This window comes from Eschrichtius robustus, chromosome 14 (genome assembly GCF_028021215.1).
Source record: "Eschrichtius robustus isolate mEscRob2 chromosome 14, mEscRob2.pri, whole genome shotgun sequence".
In the NCBI taxonomy this organism is placed as follows: Eukaryota; Metazoa; Chordata; class Mammalia; order Artiodactyla; family Eschrichtiidae; genus Eschrichtius; species Eschrichtius robustus.
Window position 1 is genome coordinate 17,390,124 of NC_090837.1, and position 24,064 is coordinate 17,414,187.

Below are 24,064 nucleotides of genomic sequence, written 5' to 3' on the forward strand. Positions count from 1 at the left end.
TAAATTGTATGATATGAGAATTACATCCCCAAAAAGCTGTTACTAAAAAAAGATCTTAAGAACGTAGGTAGACACAGCAACAGTCAGCTCTACCCAACACCAGAGCCTCCCATCAAGCCTCTTAGATAGCCTCAACCACCAGAGGGCAGAGAGCAGAAGCAAGGAAAACTACAATCCTGCAGCCTGTGGAACAAAAACCACATTCACAGAAAGACAGACAAGATGAAAAGGCAGAGGGCTATATACCAGATGAAGGAACAAGATAAAACCCCAGAAAAACAACTAAATGAAGTGGAGATAGGCAACCTTCCAGAAAAAGAATTCAGAATAATGATAGTGAAGATGATCCAGGACCTCGGAATAAGAATGGAGGCAAAGATTGAGAAGATGCAAGAAATGATTAACAAAGAACTAGAAGAATTAAAGAACAAACAAACAGAGATGACCAATACAATAACTGAAATGAAAACTACACTAGAAGGAATAAGTAGCAGAATAACCGAGGCAGAAGAACGGATACGTGACCTGGAAGACAGAATGGTGGAATTCACTGCTGCGGAACAGACTAAAGAAAAAAGAATGAAAAGAAATGAAGACAGCCTAAGAGACCTCTGGGACAACATTAAACGCAACAACATTCGCATTATAGGGGTCCCAGAAGGAGAAGAGAGAGAGAAAGGACCAGAGAAAATATTTGAAGAGATTATAGTCGAAAACTTCCCTAACATGGGAAAGCAAATAGCCACCCAAGTCCAGGAAGCGCAGAGAGTCCCATACAGGATAAACCCAAGGAGAAACACGCCGAGACACATAGTAATCAAAGTGGCAAAAATTAAAGACAAAGAAAAATTACTGAAAGCAGCAAGGGAAAAACGACAAATAAGATACAAGGGAACTCCCATAAGGTTAACAGCTGATTTCTCAGCAGAAACTCTACAAGCCAGAAGGGAGTGGCATGGTATACTTAAAGTGATGGAAGGGAAGAACCTACAACCAAGATTACTCTACCCGGCAAGGATCTCATTTAGATTTGATGGAGAAATCAAAAGCTTTACAGACAAGCAAAAGCTAAGAGAATTCAGCACCACCAAACCAGCTCTACAACAAATGCTAAAGGAACTTCTCTAAGTGGGAAACACAAGAGAAGAAAAGGACCTACAAAAACAAACCCAAAACAATTAAGAAAATGGTCATAGGAACATACATACCGATAATTACCTTAAACGTGAATGGATTAAATGCTCCAACCAAAAGACACAGGTTTGCTGAATGGATACAAAACCAAGACGCATATATATACTGTCTGCAAGAGACCCACTTCAGACCTAGGGACACATACAGACTGAAAGTGAGGGGATGGAAAAAGATATTCCATGCAAATGGAAATCAAAAGAAAGCTGGAGTAGCTATACTCATATCAGATAAAATAGACTTTAAAATAAAGAATGTTACAAGAGACAAGGAAGGACACTACATAATGATCAAGGGATCAATCCAAAAAGAAGATATAATAATTATAAATATATATGCACCCAACGTAGGAGCACCTCAATACATAAGGCAACTGCTAACAGCTATAAAAGAGGAAACTGACAGTAACACAATAATAGTGGGGGACTTTAACAACCCACTTACACCAATGGACAGATCATCCAAAATGAAAATAATTAAGGAAACAGAAGCTTTAAATGACACAATAGACCAGATAGAGTTAATTGATATTTATAGGACATTCCATCCAAAAACAGCAGATTACACTTTCTTCTCAAGTGCGCACGGAACGTTCTCCAGGATAGATCACATCTTGGGTCACAAATCAAGCCTCAGTAAATTTAAGAAAATTGAAATCATATCAAGCATCTTTTCTGACCACAACGCTATGAGATTAGAAATGAATTACAGGGAAAAAAACATAAAAAACACAAACACATGGAGGCTAAAAAATACGTTACTAAATAACCAAGAGATCACTGAAGAAATCAAAGAGGAAATCAAAAAGTACCTAGAGACAAATGACAATAAAAACACGATCCAAAACCTATGGGATGCAGCAAAAGCAGTTCTAAGAGGGAAGTTTACAGCTATACAAGCCTACCTAAAAAACAAGAAAAATCTCAAGTAAGCAATCTAACCTTACACCTAGAGGAACTAGAGAAAGAAGAACAAACAAAACCCAAAGTTAGCAGAAGGAAAGAAATCATAAAGATCAGAGTGGAAATAAATGAAATAGAAACAAAGAAAACAATAGCAAAGATCAATAAAACTAAAAGCTGGTTCTTTGAGAAGATAAAGAAAATTGATAAGCCATTAGCCAGACTCATCAAGAGGGAGAGAACTCAAATCAATAAAATTAGAAATGAAAAAGGAGAAGTTACAACAGACACCTCAGAAATACAAAACATCCTAAGAGACTACCACAAGCAACTTTATGCCAATAAAATGGACAACCTGGAAGAAATGGACAAATTCTTAGAAAGGTATAACCTTCCAAGACTGAACCAGGAAGAAACAGAAAATATGAACAGACCAATCACAAGTAATGAAATTGAAACTGTGATTAAAAATCTTCCAACAAACAAAAGTCCAGGACCAGATGGCTTCACAGGTGAATTCTATCAAACATTTAGAGAAGAGCTAACACCCATCCTTCTCAAACTCTTCCAAAAAATTGCAGAGGAAGGAACACTCCCAAACTCATTCTATGAAGCCACCATCACCCGGATACCAAAACCAGACAAAGATACTACAAAAAAAGAAAATTACAGACCAATATCACTGATGAATATAGATGCAAAAATCCTCAACAAAATACTAGCAAACAGAATCCAACAACACATTAAAAGGATCCTACACCACGATCAAGTGGGATTTATCCCAGGGATGCAAGGATTCTTTAATATACGCAAATCAATCAATGTGATACACCATATTAACAAATTGAAGAATAAAAACCATATGATCATCTCAATAGATGCAGAAAAAGCTTTTGACAAAATTCAACACCCATTTCTGATAAAAACTCTCCGGAAAGTGGGCATAGAGGGAACCTACCTCAACATAATAAAGGCCATATACGACAAACCCACAGCAAACATCATTCTCAATGGTGAAAAACTGAAAGCATTTCCTCTAAGACCAGGAACGAGACAAGGATGTCCACTCTCACCACTATTATTCAACATAGTTTTGGAAGTCCTAGCCACGGCAATCAGAGAAGAAAAAGAAATAAAAGGAATACAAATTGGAAAAGAAGAAGTAAAACTGTCACTGTTTGCAGATGACATGATACTATACATAGAGAATCCTAAAAATGCCACCAGAAAACTACTGGAGCTAATCAATGAATCTGGTAAAGTTTCAGGATACAAAATTAATGCACAGAAATCTCTTGCATTCCTATACACTAATGATGAAAAATCTGAAAGAGAAATTATGGAAACACTCCCATTTACCATTGCAACAAAAAGAATAGAATACTTAGGAATAAACCTACCTAGGGAGACAAAAGACCTGTATGCAGAAAACTATAAGACACTGATGAAAGAAATTAAAGATGATACCAACAGGTGGAGAGATATACCATGTTCTTGGATTGGAAGCATCAATATTGTGAAAATGACTATACTACCCAAAGCAATCTACAGATTCAATGCAATCCCTATCAAATTACCAATGGCATTTTTTACGGAGCTAGAACAAATCATCTTAAAATTTGTATGGAGACACAAAAGACCCCGAATAGCCAAAGCAGTCTTGAGGGAAAAAGACGGAGCTGGAGGAATCAGACTCCCTGACTTCAGACTATACTACAAAGCTACAGTCATCAAGACAATATGGTACTGGCACTAAAACAGAAACATAGATCAAAGGAACAAGATAGAAAGCCCAGAGATAAACCCACGCACCTATGGACTAATCTATGACAAAGGAGGCAAAGATATACACAATGGAGAAAAGACAGTCTCTTCAATAAGTGGTGCTGGGAAAGCTGGACAGCTACATGTAAAAGAATGAAATTAGAATACTCCCTAACACCATACACAAAAATAAACTCAAAATGGATTAGAGACCTAAATGTAAGACCGGACACTATAAAACTCTTAGAGGAAAACATAGGAAGAACACTCTTTGACATAAATCACAGCAAGATCTTTTTTGATCCACCTCCTAGAGTAATGGAAATAAAAACGAAAATAAACAAATGGGACCTAATGAAACTTTTGCACAGCAAAGGAAGCCATAAACAAGACGAAAAGACAACCCTCAGAATGGAAGAAAATATTTGCAAACGAATCAACGGACAAAGGATTAATTTCCAAAATATATAAACAGCTCATTCAGCTCAATATTAAAGAAACAAACAACCCAATCCAAAAATGGGCAGAAGGCCTAAATAGACATTTCTCCGAAGGAGATATACAGATGGCCAAGAAGCACATGAAAAGATGCTCGACGTCACTAATTATTAGAGAAATGCAAATCAAAACTACAATGAGGTATCACCTCACACCAGTCAGAATGGGCATCATCAGAAAATCTACAGACAACAAATGCTGGAGAGGGTGTGGAGAAAAGGGAACCCTCTTGCACTGTTGGTGGGAATGTAAATTGATACAGCCACTATGGAGAACAATATGGAGGTTCCTTAAAAAACTAAAAATAGAATTACCATATGACCCAGCAATCCCACTACTGGGCATATACCCAGAGAAAACCGTAATTCAAAAAGACACATGCACCCCAATGTTCATTGCAGCACTATTTACAATAGCCAGGTCATGGAAGCAACCTAAATGCCCATCAGCAGACGAATGGATAAAGAAGTTGTGGTACATATATACAATGGAATATTACTCAGCCATAAAAAGGAACGAAATTGAGTCATTTGTTGAGACGTGGATGGATCTAGAGACTGTCATACAGAGTGAACTAAGTCAGAAAGAGAAAAACAAATATCGTATATTAATGCATGTATGTGGAACCTAGAAAAATGGTACAGATGAACCGGTCTGCAGGGCAGAAGTTGAGACACAGATGTAGAGAACAAATGTATGGACACCAAGGGGGGAAAACTGCAGTGGGGTGGGGATGGTGGTGTGCTGAATTGGGCGATTGGGATTGACATGTATACAGTGATGTGTATAAAATTGATGACTGATTAAAAAAAAAAAAGAAATCACACACACACAAAAAAAGAATGTAGGTAAAAATAATAAAAAATTTGATACATAACACCATCTCTGGACACCTAATTTTCAGGGTATTCAGAGGTACCACTACTAAAACACAGAAAGTAGAGGAAGAGAGGACAAATTTAACCATAAATGATATTAAAATTTCAACTTGTCACAGAGTAGTTACTTACCATCCATGAGAAGCCAATGGCCAGTGAGAACCCAGATGAGGACGAGCATGACAGACAGAGAGAATGATAGTAATTCAGCAGCAGTGAAACGCCCACAACAACCAAAGGAAATCCTGGAAAATACACAACATTTATTGGACTAATGGACAATAAATTATATTCAATAATCAAACTCTCCTTTGGTTCTTCATGATCAGAATTTGTGACAGCCAGATTAAAATAGTAGGCAATACCTAGATACCCAGAAATCCAAAATACCCAAATCTCTTTGGAAAAAACTACAGAAAGTTCAAAGGAATTATACTTCTGCACCAATTAGATAATGTACTTTTTATCCCAAATTATCAACATGGGTATTGAGAAGTTTAAAGTGATAATATCAATCTTTAGAAAATCTAAATGTAGGGGAAATTCTAATTCTTACGCGGAAAACAAAATGAAGAAAGTCAACAATTCAATTCATTAAGCAAAGATGAATAAAATTAAGATGGTACATCTATTTGGTTATCACTAATTCCTGGGAAGATCAGCCGCCCCAAGTGACTGATTTCCTAAGTGCACACAGCATTCTCCATTAGCACAGCATTTTGTTTCCATGGAGCAACGGCTTTAGGAGTTAAGGTGTGAACACTGGGATTAAACCTAAGTGGCTAGTATATATTCTAGGTCATCAAAGATGAAAGGCAAAGAATGTTTGAGTCAAGCACTATTTTCATATTCCATTAACTAGTAAAGGAATGAAAATGCTGCTTCAGAAGAAAACTCATCTTTCAATATAATCAAAGCAAGGAAGCATATTACAGTGACTCTGACTTCCTAAGATTTGTTTATATTTCCTCTGCTATGAAAAGGTGCAAAAAGAAGTACTATCCTACAGTTTTAAAAAAATCAAACATCTCACTTTCCGGTCTTCTGGAATTTGTGTGCTTCAGTCAATACCAAAAATTTAGACCCCTAATATTGCTATCAAGTATGAGACAAAAACATACATATACAAGTTTACAATTTAGAGGAAAATCCCAAGTCCTTACTTGTTCTGAGGTGAACAGGGTCTTGTTAAATACTGGCACATCGGGAGAAGAAGAAAAGCAAAAGCTATCGTTGCAAGAACTAGAGAAAGAAAACGTATGGTTAATTTTTTTTTTGTTTATTATTTTACTAAGTATAAGAAAAATGGCATGACTTATGGAAACAATCATTGCCCAGAATACTTTTCTCGACAAGTGCATACAATAGTATTAATTAACTAGAGAAGAAAAGTATCTTTCTTTAGCACCGCACAGACAACCTCTTAAAAAAAATATTACCTGATTTGAAGTAGGGGTAGCATTGGTAGCTTTTCTCTTTCTCACCTATCTCAACAAGAAATGATAAACAGCGGGCCAGGGTATGATCTAACATGTCTAGCATTTTGATGTTTCACACATGTCCATCATCGCTCAGCTTGAAAACTGATCAGATAGATGACAGTCGAATTACTGTGATTAGCTATGAGTGTTTCTATCTGCAGAAACATGGGTAGGGGTTGCCAATGACTACTCTGCCAAACTGGACTTTCTGGTAACCTATCAGACAAGGAGCCACAGCCAAAGCAATTCTGCTGTGGTGCCACAAAGCTCGTGAGTTTTCAACTCCTGGCCTTTCATTCAGATTGGGTTGGCAGGTCTGAACTGATGATACAGGTATCAAGTGGTTCAAGGAGGAGTGGGGGGAGAAAAAGCCAGACTTATGAAGAAAAACTTGCATGGTGCAGTGTATAAATCTTAATTTTTGAATGATTTTAAAAAAGGTTTAAAAATTTCCTTTTAGCTTAATGTTAAGATTAGATAGAGGAACTCATTTACCTGCTGTACATATTGTAAAAACTACTTGAACTGAGTCAAAGAAGAAGAACATTACTAGGAGAGAGACAGATGCTCCAATTGGAAGGAACAGGGCCTGGGTAGAGTCAATAGTCTGGATACCTGAAAGAGAAAAAGGGACATATCAACGACTTACCTAATAGACACTGTACCCATGTACTTCAGATACATTAACTCATAAAATGCAGACAGTTCTAGGGATTAGTATATAAAATATAGATTATCTAGGCCCTTGCATTCTCTCCTTCCCAGTAAGACTATGATATGAGCTCCTTGCTGTCCTCATAGTGCCTTTATTATAGTAGGTGCTCAAGAAATACTTGTTGAATTGACTTACTACCTCCTGGTGCTAACCATCTGGATGACAGGGTGCCAAAACAAACAAACAAACAACAAACAAGAACATTAAGAGGTAGTAAAAATTCATTTTAGTCAATTTGAGTACATCTGTGGTCCTGTATATATAGGTTTGGTAAAAGAGGTGGTTTAAACCCCCTGACTAAAATAATTTCTCATCATCTGTGGATTTAATGTACTCATGTTCATTCTTCCCCATTGTTGCTAATAGTTGAGGACTGACTTTGGTGGGGGAGGAGGGGAGAACAAGATATATCTGGAAACAGTAAATCAAAAACATTTCTTTGTGGGAACATTTTAAAGAGTAAATAGGAGATAAATGGGGGAACCAGAAGCTCTTGGGATAGAGCAGGATTTAGCACAGTGGTTCTCAAGTCTTGGCTGCTCATTAGAATCACCTGGACAGCTTTAAAAAAATCACAGTGCCTGGGCCCAACCCCAGAGCCAACTAAACTGAAATCTCAAGGGGTTAGTAGGTCCAGGAAAAACTCCCCACAAGATTTTATTTTGGAGGCTACCCTGGTGGCACAGTGGTTAAGAATCCACCTGCCAGTGCAGGGGACACGGGTTCGAGCCCTGGTCCGGGAAGATCCCACATGCCGCGGAGCAACTAAGCCCGTGCACCACAACTACTGAGCCTGCGCTCTAGAGCCTGTGAGCCACAACTACTGAGCCCACGTGCCACAACTACTGAAGCCTGCACGACTAGGGCCCGTGCTTCCCAACAAGAGAAGCCACCGCAATGAGAGGCCGAAACGAAACGAAGAGAGGTCCCTGCTCGCCACAGCTAGAGAAAGCCTGCGCGCAGCAACAAAGACCCAACACAGCCAAAAATAAATAAATAAATAAATAAATAAAACCCCTGCTCATCAGTATTCAAATTTACCTGTCCTCAAGAAGGCTATTTAGGGAGCAACAGTCAGCTCTACCCACCACCAGAGCCTCCCATCAAGCCTCTTAGATAGCCTCAACCAACAGAGGGCAGACAACAGAAGCAAGAAAAACTATAATCCTGCAGCCTGTGGACCAAAAACCACAGTTACAGAAAGATAGAGAAGATGAAAAGGCAGAGGGCTATGTACCAGATGAAGGAACAAGAAAAAATCCCAGAAAAACAACTAAATGAAGTGGAGATAGGCAACCTTCCAGAAAAAGAATTCAGAATAATGATAGTGAAGATGATCCAGGACCTCGGAATAAGAATGGAGGCAAAGATTGAGAAGATGCAAGAAATGATTAACAAAGACCTAGAAGAATTAAAGAACAAACAAACAGAGATGACCAATACAATAACTGAAATGAAAACTACACTAGAAGGAATCAATAGCAGAATAACTGAGGCAGAAGAACGGATAAGTGACCAGGAAGACAGAATGGTGGAATTCACTGCTGCGGAACAGACTAAAGAAAAAAGAATGAAAAGAAATGAAGACAGCCTAAGAGACCTCTGGGACAACATTAAACGCAACAACATTCGCATTATAGGGGTCCCAGAAGGAGAAGAGAGAGAGAAAGGACCAGAGAAAATATTTGAAGAGATTATAGTCGAAAACTTCCCTAACATGGGAAAGCAAATAGCCACCCAAGTCCAGGAAGCGCAGAGAGTCCCATACAGAATAAACCCAAGGAGAAACACGCCGAGACACATAGTAATCAAAGTGGCAAAAATTAAAGACAAAGAAAAATTACTGAAAGCAGCAAGGGAAAAACGACAAATAACATACAAGGGAACTCCCATAAGGTTAACAGCTGATTTCTCAGCAGAAACTCTGCAAGCCAGAAGGGAGTGGCATGATATACTTAAAGTGATGAAAGGGAAGAACCTACAACCAAGATTACTCTACCCGGCAAGGATCTCATTTAGATTTGATGGAGAAATCAAAAGCTTTACAGACAAGCAAAAGCTAAGAGAATTCAGCACCACCAAACCAGCTCTACAACAAATGCTAAAGGAACTTCTCTAAGTGGGAAACACAAGAGAAGAAAAGGACCTACAAAAACAAACGCAAAACAATTAAGAAAATGGTCATAGGAACATACATACCGATAATTACCTTAAACGTGAATGGTTTAAATGCCCCAACCAAAAGACATAGACTGGCTGAATGGATACAAAAACAAGACCCATATATATGCTGTCTACAAGAGACCCACTTTAGACCTAGGGACACATACAGACTGAAAGTGAGGGGATGGAAAAAGATACTCCATGCAAATGGAAATCAAAAGAAAGCTGGAGTAGCTATACTCATATCAGATAAAATAGACTTTAAAATAAAGAATGTTACAAGAGACAAGGAAGGACACTACATAATGACCCAGGGATCAATCCAAGAAGAAGATATAACAATTATAAATATATATGCACCCAACATAGGAGCACCTCAATACATAAGGCAACTGCTAACAGCTATAAAAGAGGAAATCGACAGTAACACAATAATAGTGGGGGACTTTAACACTTCACTTACACCAATGGACAGATCATCCAAAATGAAAATAAATAAGGAAACAGAAGCTTTAAATGACACAATAGACCAGATAGATTTAATTGATATTTATAGGACATTCCATCCAAAAACAGCAGATTACACTTTCTTCTCAAGTGCGCACGGAACATTCTCCAGGATAGATCACATCTTGGGTCACAAATCAAGCCTCAGTAAATTTAAGAAAATTGAAATCATATCAAGCATCTTTTCTGACCACAACGCGATGAGATTAGAAATGAATTACAGGGAAAAAAACGTAAAAAAGACAAACACATGGAGGCTAAACAATACGTTACTAAATAACCAAGAGATCACTGAAGAAATCAAAGAGGAAATTAAAAAATACCTAGAGACAAATGACAATGAAAACACGACGACCCAAAACCTATGGGATGCAGCAAAAGCGGTTCTAAGAGGGAAGTTTATAGCTATACAAGCCTACCTAAAGAAACAAGAAAAATCTCAAGTAAACAATCTAACCTTACACCTAAAGAAACTAGAGAAAGAAGAACAAACAAAACCCAAAGTTAGCAGAAGGAAAGAAATCATAAAGATCAGAGCAGAAATAAATGAAATAGAAACAAAGAAAACAATAGCAAAGATCAATAAAACTAAAAGTTGGTTCTTTGAGAAGATACACAAAATTGATAAAGCATTAGCCAGACTCATCAAGAAAAAGAGGGAGAGGACTCAAATCAATAAAATCAGAAATGAAAAAGGAGAAGTTACAACAGACACCGCAGAAATACAAAGCATCCTAAGAGACTACTACAAGCAACTCTGTGCCAATAAAATGGACAACCTGGAAGAAATGGACAAATTCTTAGAAAGGTATAACCTTCCAAGACTGAACCAGGAAGAAACAGAAAATATGAACAGACCAATCACAAGCAATGAAATTGAAACTGTGATTAAAAATCTTCCAACAAACAAAAGTCCAGGACCAGATGGCTTCACAGGTGAATTCTATCAAACATTTAGAGAAGAGCTAACACCCATCCTTCTCAAACTCTTCCAAAAAATTGCAGAGGAAGGCACACTCCCAAACTCATTCTATGAGGCCACCATCACCCTGATACCAAAACCAGACAAAGACACTACAAAAAAAGAAAATTACAGACCAATATCACTGATGAATATAGATGCAAAAATCCTCAACGAAATACTAGCAAACAGAATCCAACAACACATTAAAAGGATCATACACCACGATCAAGTGGGATTTATCCCAGGGATGCAAGGATTCTTCAATATACGCAAATCAATCAATGTGATACACCATATTAACAAATTGAAGAATAAAAACCATATGATCATCTCAATAGATGCAGAAAAAGCTTTTGACAAAATTCAACACCCATTTCTGATAAAAACTCTCCAGAAAGTGGGCATAGAGGGAACCTACCTCAACATAATAAAGGCCATATATGACAAACCCACAGCAAACATCATTCTCAATGGTGAAAAACTGAAAGCATTTCCTCTAAGATCAGGAACGAGACAAGGATGTCCACTCTCACCACTATTATTCAACGTAGTTCTGGAAGTCCTAGCCACGGCAATCAGAGAAAAAAAGAAATAAAAGGAATACAAATTGGAAAAGAAGAAGTAAAACTGTCACTGTTTGCGGATGACATGATACTATACATAGAGAATCCTAAAACTGCCACCAGAAAACTGCTAGAGCTAATTAATGAATATGGTAAAGTTGCAGGATACAAAATGAATGCACAGAAATCTCTTGCATTCCTATACACTAATGATGAAAAATCTGAAAGAGAAATTATGGAAACACTCCCATTTACCATTGCAACAAAAAGAATAAAATACCTAGGAATAAACCTACCTAGGGAGACAAAAGACCTGTATGCAGAAAACTATAAGACACTGATGAAAGAAATTAAAGATGATACCAACAGATGGAGAGATATACCATGTTCTTGGCTTGGAAGAATCAACATTGTGAAAATGAGTATACTACCCAAAGCAATCTACAGATTCAATGCAATCCCTATCAAATTACCAATGGCATTTTTTACGGAGCTAGAACAAATCATCTTAAAATTTGTATGGAGACACAAAAGACCCCGAATAGCCAAAGCAGTCTTGAGGCAAAAAAATGGAGCTGGAGGAATCAGACTCCCTGACTTCAGACTATACTACAAAGCTACAGTAATCAAGACAATATGGTACTGGCACAAAAACAGAAACGTAGATCAATGGAACAAGATAGAAAGCCCAGAGATTAACCCACGCACCTATGGTCAACTAATCTATGACAAAGGAGGCAAAGATATACAATGGAGAAAAGACAGTCTCTTCAATAAGTGGTGCTGGGAAAACTGGACAGCTACATGTAAAAGAATGAAATTAGAATACTCCCTAACACCACACACAAAAATAAACTCAAAATGGATTAGAGACCTAAATATAAGACTGGACACTATAAAACTCTTAGAGGAAAACATAGGAAGAACACTCTTTGACATAAATCACAGCAAGATCTTTTTTGATCCACCTCCTAGAGTAATGGAAATAAAAACAAAAATAAACAAGTGGGACCTAATGAAACTTCAAAGCTTTTGCACAGCAAAGGAAACCATAAACAAGACGAAAAGACAACCCTCAGAATGGGAGAAAATATTTGCAAATGAATCAACGGACAAAGGATTAATCTCCAAAATATATAAACAGCTCATTCAGCTCAATATCAAAGAAACAAACACCCCAATCCAAAAATGGGCAGAAGACCTAAATAGACATTTCTCCAAAGAAGACATACAGACGGCCACAAAGCACATGAAAAGATGCTCAACATCACTAATTATTAGAGAAATGCAAATCAAAACTACAATGAGGTATCACCTCACTCCTGTTAGAATGGGCATCATCAGAAAATCTACAGACAACAAATGCTGGAGAGGGTGTGGAGAAAAGGGAACCCTCTTGCACTGTTGGTGGGAATGTAAATTGATACAGCCACTATGGAGAACAATATGGAGGTTCCTTAAAAAACTAAAAATAGAATTACCATATGACCCAGCAATCCCACTACTGGGCATATACCCAGAGAAAACCGTAATTCAAAAAGACACATGCACCCCAATGTTCATTGCAGCACTATTTACAATAGCCAGGTCATGGAAGCAACCTAAATGCCCATCAGCAGACGAATGGATAAAGAAGTTGTGGTACATATATACAATGGAATATTACTCAGCCATAAAAAGGAACGAAATTGAGTCATTTGTTGAGACGTGGATGGATCTAGAGACTGTCATACAGAGTGAAGTAAGTCAGAAAGAGAAAAACAAATATCGTATATTAATGCATGTATGTGGAACCTAGAAAAATGGTACAGATGAGCCAGTTTGCAGGGCAGAAGTTGAGACACAGATGTAGACAATGGACATATGGACACCAAGGGGGGAAAACTGCGGTGAGGTGGGGATGGTGGTGTGCTGAATTGGGCGATTGGGATTGATATGTATACACTGATGTGTATAAAATTGATGCCTAATAAGAACCTGCAGTATAAAAAAACAAACAAAACAACTAATACTAAACTTTAAAAAAAAAATAAAATAAAATAAAAAAGAAGGCTATTTAGGGATTTTTGTGAAATGAATATTAAATATTTCTACAAAACAAAATTGCTTCTTATTGGCTAGGTAGATGAGTCAAATAATTCACTAAGGAACAGGGCAATTCAATTTCAGAAGAGTGAGCCATGTGTCAAGACAAACAAATGATCTGGAGAAGAGTCTAACCTGAACTGCAGTCAAACCCATTCATCTTGGCCCATGGATAGGTTTTTTTTTTTTTTTTTTTTTTTGCGGGGGGCGCATATCTTAAAGTATCTTATGGGCATTTGTAAGGCAAAACTCTGTGAAATCTCTAACTAAATTTCACCTAAATAGTTTTTTTTATTTGAGTGCTCTACAATAGTTCAAAGAACTACTTGAGGAAGCTAGATTTCAGGTGCCTTTCACAACAGAAAATAATAGTTTCTCAAATAAATGATTATTTGTTATATAAGAAACAAATCTTTGAAAAGAAATCTATAAATCTGAAAACACACACCCACACCCCCCTCCTTCTGTAAAACAAAGCATCATATACTCTACAGATTAATTATACTGGTTTAAAATATGAGAAGAAAAAAAATCAAATGACTGGCTAGAACAAAGACTGTTTACTAAGGCAGGCTTATGAGAAGTATTTGTTTATAATCAATCTAAATTTTACAAGTTCAGTCTGCAATTAAAATGTGAAACAGAATACAAAGAACTTTTCTAGAATATTAGATAGAATGCACAGATTTTTGTTTTTTGAAAGCACAGATTTTAAACCAGTAAGTATTAGACATTATTTCCATTAGTTTTATAGAAGGACTGCCCAAGAGAGTTTATCAAACAGCAATGTCACAGGGCAAGTGAAGCTCCTTTAGTTGCTGACAATATGTTACCAAAAATAATGTACACAACTTTAATACTGAACTTCTTAAAGGTCTGGAAATAATGGTCCTGAAGGGGAAGGAGCTAATTAATTAGAAATTTTAGCCAAACTCCAGCGACAAAACAAAACAGAGCAAAAGCAAAACAGAGCAGCCATAATTGGGCCGACTTGCTAAACTGCAGTGGCATTATCTTTAAAGGCAAAATCAACATTAAGAAATAGGCATGATGATGGAATTAAAAATTATGTACAGAGACATTATTTTTTGTATTTAGTGAACAGGTTGCAGAGCAATACACCAATGTAGTACTGATAACTGTTTATGAAAGTTACTGATTTTGCACCTCCATGAGAGAAGCAAGGGATTTTTTTAAAAAACTCATTTTCAGAGCTTATGGGGTTTGCAGTCTAGGTGGGGAGATTAAGATGTGTTTCTCTATTAATGAAGAGAATTCTAACCGTACATCTCCATCAATCTTCACAGTTCAAATAAATTATAGGGGAAGCCTAGTAAAGAACTTCAAGATATCAGATAATTGGAGGTGGGGGGGGGTGTTGGGTTTGTTTTTTTTTTTTTTTTAAACCCTCTTAATGCTAATTAGATGAAGGACTGGTGTGCCAGAAGGGGGAAATTTCTACATAGGTTTCCTGGGGCAGATTCAGGGATAAGACAGGAGTTAGGACAAGGTTAGGGAAAATCAGAGAGGACCTGGAAGGAACTCACTCCCCTCCACTTCCTAACTGTTTTTACTGTAAAACATAACACACTACAGAAAAGTACGTGAAACAAAGATGTAGAGTTCAGTGAATCGTCACATGGCTAATACCACCCAGGTCAAGAAACAGAACCTTGCCAAGGCCAGAAGTCTTTCTTGTGTCCCTCACAATCACTGCTCTTTCTCTTTCCCCCAAAGGTAACTACTATTATATCCTGGCTTTTACGGTACTTTTTATTTGCTTTATGTTTTCTACCAAGCATGCATCCTAAAATACTAATATTTATTTTGCCTGTTTTCTGAACTTACTATATACGTTGAATTATGTAGTATGTATTTTTTTGTGTCTGGCTTCTTTCATTCAACATTGTTAGAAACATCCATGCTGTTATACGTAGCTGTAGTTCACTAATTTTCATGTCTTTTTCACAAATTCCTTGATTCGTATTTTGGGAGTAGGCAACTGCAACTTTTAGAAAACCTCCATCTACTCTTTCTCCTTCATTAATTAGATCATAACACTTGGCAAAATCTTAACACTAAAGTCATACCCTCCTTTTCTTAGAACTCCCCCCAATTCTTCTTCATTGTTAATCTTCATTGTTAAGCATTTCAATCTCCTCAGCACCTACACCATCTGATGTTTCTGTTCATTTTTCTGGCTATTATTATTTCTTTGATTTTTGATGACTGCATCCCGTTTTCCATGCCACCCCTTCAAACTGGAATGATACCATATTCCATAATCAAGTACTGGCCTTCTCTGCAATGGCCATTTCTTTCATTAAGTTTTTCCTGATTATGTGGAAGTGGACTGCATCCTGTCCTGGTCTATGCTTATCCTTTTTGGTATCCATGGCCCAGATTAGGCACTGAAGAAATACTTTTGTTGAGAATAATTTTAGCACAACACAGGAGGTAGATTTAAGGAAATTACCATTAAACAACCACCAACTACTCTTTAGATGCTGATTAACAATGAGAAATACAAAACTGATGTTACCAGGTAAATTCTTTCCACTGCATGGACCGACTTAACCATTTATTTATTTGAGGATAAAATGGTACTTAGATACATACTATTGATTTCTTTTAGGTTTATGTGATGCAATGCACAACAGATTTGTAATCTGTTTTAAGTACATCATTTGTATATATGCTATATAACACAGGAATTTAAAGGAGTTTCAAGTGTGTGAAGTGATTTGGTTTAAACTATTGATAGAAGGTAAGCTGCTATGTAAAAATTTAACCCTAAAACTGGATACTGACACTGGGTTTTACCTGGTTCCTGTGAAGTTACTGGTATGGTATTTTACTTAATATAAGGATCTGTGTCATAAGTTTAAGAAAAGGCTCATTATATTTAAATGATTCTACTTACTGTATTTGTCCTGTCCACTTTACATTGCTGGGGACAATGAAACACATTTAACTCAGTGAAAATTGGGCAAGTATAATTTAGTTGATGGGGTATTATAATAACTAGAGAAAATGAAATAGATATTAAGTGATCTCTTTTCAATTTAGTTTCTAAGATCCTCCATCAATATTCTATTAAACTTTATATTAGATCTCCAGTCTTTCCTCCCTATTAGGCGGTGACTTTGATTTGTCCTGCAAGTCACGCTTATTCTCCTCCTCTGTGCCTGTATTATATGCTCTTCCCACCTGGAGGAACTTCTTCTCCAGCAATCCAAGTTCACTGTTTCATGTCAAATTCACTTTCTCCAGGAGAGTCCCTTACTAACTTGACCCACTGTTGCTCACCTTGGCTTGCCTTTCTCTTTATTCTCCTTGTACATGGATGTCAAAATGACTTCCCTCTGGTGCTTACTCTGATGTATTGATAGTAGATGCTTGTTCAGAAGGATTCTGAGGCTATGGTAAGGGTCCATGAGAAAAAGTACTTGTTCTAGGTATAGTGTGGAAAGTGGTATTTGCTCTGTCTTAGCACTTTATTAACACCTTGGGAAGTATTTTGGCCACACTGCCTACGTGACGGCTTGAGTACCAGCTCTTGTACTTTCGCATCTTTCAAAATATCTAATAAATGCCAAGTGCATGGTAGGTACCCAGTATCAATCTCTTAGTATTATCAAATCAAGTCTCCTTACTTCCAATTCAGTTCTCTTTCTATAATAAGCATTACCAATTTTCTAGTACAATTTACATACCATAAAATTTACCCAGTTTAAGTGTGTAATTCAATACTTTTTCTGGGTAAGTTTACCAAGTGTGAAACCATCACTATAATCTAGTTTTAGAATATCTTCATCACCTCAAGAAGATCCCTCATGCCAGCTTACTGTTAATTCTCCTTCCAATCCCTTGCCCCAGGCAACCACGAATCTGTTTTCTGTCTCTATACAGTTGCCTTTTGGAAATTTCATATAAATGGACTCACACAATATGTAGTTTTTCTATCTGGCTTTTTTTACTTAACAATTTTTTTTTAAATTAATTAATTTTATTTTTGGTTGCGTTGGGTCTTCACTGCTGTGTGCAGGCTTTCTCTAGTTGCGGTGCGCGGGCAATTCTTAACCACTGCGCCACCAGGGAAGCCCTTAACAGTGTTTTGAGGTTCATCTATGTTGGAGCATATTTCAGTAATTAATTTTTTTTAATGCTGAACAGTATTCCATTGTATGGACATACCATATTTTGTTTATCCATTAACTAGTTTATTGATCTTTGAGTTGCTTCTACTTTTTGGCTATGATGAATAATGCTGCTGAATACTTGCCATATAGCACACTTCTGTTTTTTCAAAGCAAATATTCTTTAAAATCTTAAGTATCAGAAAAGATACAATAGTTTTACAAGTACTTCAAGTAGCTATCTTTAAGGATCACTAAATGAATTTATGATCAACACCTACAAAATTATCAACCTCATCAAAGGATTTAAATGAAGTTATAAGCAGGCAGATACCCATCTATCCTGCTCGTCTTTAAGAAAATAAAGAGAGCTTCCCTGGTGGCGCAGTGGTTGGGAATCCACCTGCCAATGCAGGGGACACAGGTTCAAGCCCTGGTCCGGGAAGATCCCACATGCTGCGGAGCACCTAAGCCCGTGTGCCACAACTACTGAGCCTGTGCTCTAGAGCCCGTGAGCCACAACTACTGAAGCCCGCGTGCCTAGAGCCCACGCTCCGCAACAAAGAGTAGCCCCGGCTCGCCACAACTAGAGAAAGCCCGCACACAGCAACGAAGACAAAATGCAGCCAAAAACAATAAATAAATAAAGTAAAATAAATAAATTTATTTTAAAAAAGAAAATAAAGAATCTCGGCAGCAAGCTTTTAGGCATGAATTAAAAGCAGTACACAAGAAATCCACAGTTCAGGTTCAGAACATAAGACTTTAACAAATTATACCATACAGATTTAATTTTATTATTATACCAGACATAATCCTTGAACCCAGTAAATTATCTACTGGGGTTATAGAAAGAATCAAATTAAGACAACTACACGTAGAAAGCTAATTGTCATAAAATGCCTTACTATTATTGGTGCCGTTGCCATTGAAAGACCCAGAAGAACTGTTACTGTCTTTCTCCTTATCTTGATTTTCAAAGTCCATATTAAGGGACCTGTGGGAAAAAATTGTATAGGTAAGTTTTAGTTTTACTTAAGAAGCAGACCAGAAAAGTCAGTAATGAGACATACTTTTAAATGCTAAAGCATTAGGAAAGAAAGGAAGATCTCTTTTGAACAGCTCTGCAAAACACTTCTTGATGCCACATTTAAAAAAACAATCTACATTCCTTACAGTGTCAGTTCAAGAGTTTTCCTGACTGCAGGTAAAAGCATTCCATTGTGGCTGAATATTCCAGCCATATCTCTGTGCACCTCTCTAATTACTTCCTTATGCTAAATACCTAGAAGGAGAAATATTGGGTCAAAAGGCAAGCACAATTTTGAGACTTCTACGTACCACACAATTGCTTCCAAAGAGGGTGGACCAATTCACTCTCTGAGAACAGTGTATAAGAGCACTTGTTTCTCTACACCTTGCCAGCTCTCATTCAACAACATGGATTTGAGTTTTTGCTATATCTGGGAATATTCAAGGTATTGGAGAGACAATAAATAGTGAGTAAAATAGGCTCTCATGGATTTTACATTCGAAGAGGGGGGAGACTGACAATAAACAAGAAAAATAAGTTAAATACAGGGTATGCTAATGGTAAGAGCTAAGGAGAAAAGGCAGGAAATAGAGAGGGTAGATCTGAAATTTTAAACAGGGTAGGCAAGGGAAGGCCACACTGGTGTGATTTCTGAGTCAAGACCTGAAGGAAGTAGACACAGTCAATCTGGGGGACTAAAAATGCTGTCTCTGTCCTAATTTAGAATTCTTTAACTATTAAACAATTTTATGTACCTGAGCTTGCCCATTTCTCTTTTTGTGAACTAACTGTTCAAGTCCTTAGCTCATTTTCTACTACTGCGTTCCTTTAAAGTGTTTGTGCGTCCAAACTTCCTGTGATGGTGGAAATGTTCTGTACCTGCACTGACCTATTTGGTAGATATTAGCCACGTGAACACTTGAAATGTGGGCGCACAACTGAGGAACTGAATTCTACATTTTATTTCATTTTAATTAATTTAAATTTAAATAATTGGAGAGCTAAAACTATAAAACTTTAGACAAAATCTTTGTGACCTTGGATTTGGCAGTGGATTCTTACATATGACATCAAACACACAAGTGAAAATTTGATAAACTGAACTTCATCAAAATTAAAACCTTGTGTGCTGCAAAGAACACTCTGAAAAAAATGAAAACACAACCCCAAAGGATGGGAGAAAATACGTGCTACTGTGTATCTGATAAGGGCCTTACATTTAGAATATAGAAAGAACTCCTCCAATTCAATAATAAAAAGACAACCCAATTAAAAAGTGGGCAGACTCTGAATAAATATTTCTCCAAAGAAGATAAGCAAATGGCCAATGAGCACATGAAAAGTTATTTTTTTTTTGTTTTTTACACATATATGCATGTACATGAAATATTTTTATTGCTGTTAGTTTTACAAAAACAGGATCATATTATTCACACTTTTCTGCATCTTGCTTTTCCTTTTTTTAAATTTTATTTATTTTCTTATACAGCAGGTTCTAATTAGTCATCCATTTTACACACATCAGTGTATACATGTCAATCCCAATCACCCAATTCAGCACACCCCCACCCCCACCCCCTGCTGCTTTCCCCCCTTGGTGTCCATACGTTTGTTCTCTACATCTACGTCTCTATTTCTGCCCTGCAAACCAATTCATCTGTACCATTATTCTAGGTTCCACATATATGCGTTAATATACGGTATTTGTTTTTCTCTTTCTGACTTACTTCACTCTGTATGACAGTCTCTAGATTCATCCACGTCTCTACAAATGACCCAATTTCATTCCTTTTTATGGCTGAGTAATATTCCATTGTATATATGTACCACATCTTCTTTATCCATTCGTCTGTCGATGGGCATTTAGGTTGCTTCCATGACCTGGCTATTGTAAATAGCGCAGCAATGAACATTGGGCTGCATGTGTCTCTTTGAATTATGGTTTTCTCTGGGTATATGTCCAGTAGTGGGATTGCTGGGTCATATGGTAATTATATTTTTAGTTTTTAAAGGAACTTCCATACCGTTCTCCATAGTGGCTGTATCAATTTACACTCCCACCAACAGTGCAAGAGGGTTCCCTTTTCTCCACACCCTCTCCAGCATTGGCTGTTTGTAAATTTTCTGATGATGCCCATTCTAACTGGTGTGAGGGGATACCTCATTGTAGTTATGATTTGCATTTCTCTAATAATTAGTGATGTTGAGCAGCTTTTCATGTGCTTCTTGGCCAGCTGTATGTCCTCTTTGGAAAAATGTCTATTTAGGTCTTCTGCCCATTTTTGGATTGGGGTGTTTGTTTCTTTAATATTGAGCTGCATGAGCTGTTTATATATTTTGGAGATTAATCCTTTATCCGTTGATTCGTTTGCAAATATTTCTTCCCATTCCAAGGGTTGTCTTTTCGTCTTGTTTGTAGTTTCCTTTGCTTTGCAAAAGCTTTTAAGTTTCATTAGGTCCCATTTGTTTATTTTCGTTTTTATTTCCATTACTCTAGGAGGTGGATCAAAAAACATCTTGCTGTGATTTATGTCAAAGAGTGAGTGTTCTTCCTATGTTTTCCTCTAAGAGTTTTATAGTGTCCGGTCTTACATTTAGGTCTCTAATCCATTTTGAGTTTATTTTTGTGTATGGTGTTAGGGAGTATTCTAATTTCATTCTTTTACATGTAGCTGTCCAGTTTTCCCAGCACCACTTATTGAAGAGATTGTCTTTTCTCCATTGTATAGCCTTGCCTCCTTTGTCATAGATTAGTTGACCATAGGTGCATGGGTTTATCTCTGGGCTTTCTATCTTGTTCCATTGATCTACCTTTCTGTTTTTGTGCCAGTACCATATTGTCTTGATTACTGTAGCTTTGTAGTACAGTCTGAAGTCAGGGAGTCTGATTCCTCCAGCTCCGTTTTCTCCCTCAAGACTGCTTTGCCTATTCGGGGTCTTTTGTGTCTCCATACAAATTTTAAGATTTTTTGTTCTAGTTCTGTAAAAAATGCCATTGGTAATTTGATATGGATTGCACTGAATCTGTAGATTGCTTGGGGTAGTATAGTCATTTTCACAATATTGATTCTTCCAATCCAAGAACATGGTATTTCTCTCCATCTGTTGGTATCATCTTTAATTTCTTTCATCAGTGTCTTATAGTTTTCTGCATACAGGTCTTTTGTCTCCCTAGGTAGGCTTATTCCTAGGTATTTTATTCTTTTTGTTGCAATGGTAAATGGGAGTGTTTCCTTAATTCCTCTTTCAGATTTTTCATCATTAGTGTATAGGAATGCAAGAGATTTCTGTGCATTAATTTTGTATCCTGCAACTTTACCAAATTCACTGATCAGCTCTAGTAGTCTTCTGATGGCATCTTTAGGATTCTCTATGTATAGTATCATGTCATCTGCAAACAGTGACAGTTTTACTTCTTCTTTTCCAATTTGTATTCCTTTTATTTCTTTTTCTTCTCTGATTGCCATGGCTAGGACTTCCAGAACTATGTTGAATAACAGTGGAGAGAGTGGACATCCTTGTCTTGTTCCTGATCTTAGAGGAAATGCTTTCAGTTTTTCACCATTGAGAATGATGTTTGCTGTGGGTTTGTCGTATATGGCCTTTATTATGTTGAGGTAGGTTCCCTCTATGCCCACTTTCTGGAGGGTTTTAATCATAAATGGGTGTTGCATTTTGTCAAAAGCTTTTTCTGCATCTATTGAGATGATCATATGGTTTTTCTTCTTCAATTTGTTAATATGGTGTATCACATTGATTGATTTGCGTATATTGAAGAATCCTTGCATCCCTGGGATAAATCCCACTTGATCGTGGTGTAGGATCCTTTTACTGTGTTGTTGGATTCTGTTTGCTAGTATTTCGCTGAGGATTTTTGCATCTATATTCATCAGTGATATTGGTCTGTAATTTTCTTTTTTTGTAGTATCTTTGTCTGGTTTTGGTGTCAGGGTGATGGTGGCCTCACAGAATGAGTTTGGGAGTGTTCCTTCCTCTGCAATTTTTTGGAAGAGTTTGAGAAGGATGGGTGTTAGCTCTTCTCTAAATGTTTGATAGAATTCACCTGCGAAGCCACGTGGTCCTGGACTTTTGTTTGTTGGAAGATTTTTAATCACAGTTTCAATTTCATTACTTGTGATTGGTTTGTTCATATTTTCTATTTCTTCCTGGTGCAGTCTTGGAAGGTTATACCTTTGTACGAATTTGTCCATTTCTTCCAGGTTGTCCATTTTATTGGCACAGAGTTGCTTGTAGTAGTCTCTTAGGATGCTTTGTATTTCTGTGGTGTCTGTTGTAACTGCTCCTTTTTCATTTCTAATTTTATTGATTTGAGTCCTCTCCCTCTTTTTCTTGATGAGTCTGGCTAATGGTTTATCAATTTTGTTTATCTTCTCAAAGAACCAGCTTTTAGTTTTATTTATCTTTGCTATTGTTTTCTTTGTTTCTATTTCATTTATTTCCGCTCTGATCTTTATGATTTCTTTCCTTCTGCTAACTTTGGGTTTTGCTTGTTCTTCTTTCTCTAGTTCCTTTAGGTGTAACGTTAGATTGTTTATTCGAGATTTTTCTTGTTTCTTGAGGTAGGCTTGTATAGCTATAAACTTCCCTCTTAGAACTGCTTTTGCTGCATCCCACAGGTTTTGGATCGTCGTGTTTTCATTGTCATTTGTCTCTAGGTATTTTTTGATTTCCTCTTTGATTTCTTCAGTGATCTCTTGGTTATTTAGTAACGTATTGTTTAGCCTCCATGTGTTTGTGTTTTTTACGTTTTTTCCCCTGTAATTGATTTTTAATCTCATAGCACTGTGGTCAGAAAAGATGCTTGATATGATTTCAATTTTCTTAAATTTACTGAGGCCTGATTTGTGACCCAAGATGTGATCTATCCTGGAGAATGTTCCATGAGCACTTGAGAAGAAAGTGTAATTTGCTGTTTTTGGATGGAATGTCCTATAAATATCAATTAAATCTATCTGGTCTATTGTGTCATTTAAAGCTTCTGTTTCCTTATTTATTTTCATTTTGGATGATCTGTCCATTGGTGTAAGTGAGGTGCTAAAGTCCCCCACTATTATTGTGTTACTGTCAATTTCCTATTTTATAGCTGTTAGCAGTTGCCTTATGTATTGAGGTGCTCCTATGTTGGGTGCATATATATTTATAATTGTTATATCTTCTTCT

General features: G+C 36.9%; 1 protein-coding gene across 1 annotated transcript in view; it reads right to left on the reverse strand.

Moving 5' to 3' along the window:
- SPPL3 (signal peptide peptidase like 3) overlaps window positions 1-24,064 on the reverse strand; it is a 129,777-nt gene that overhangs the window by 8,501 nt on the left and 97,212 nt on the right. Inside the window, exons 3-6 of the mRNA XM_068563533.1 lie at window positions 18,759-18,847; window positions 7,210-7,329; window positions 6,397-6,475; window positions 5,366-5,478 (exon numbers count right to left, since the gene is read on the reverse strand). Of these exons, the coding sequence (XP_068419634.1) occupies window positions 5,366-5,478; window positions 6,397-6,475; window positions 7,210-7,329; window positions 18,759-18,847 (401 nt within the window). The remainder of the gene's footprint in view (window positions 1-5,365; window positions 5,479-6,396; window positions 6,476-7,209; window positions 7,330-18,758; window positions 18,848-24,064) is intronic.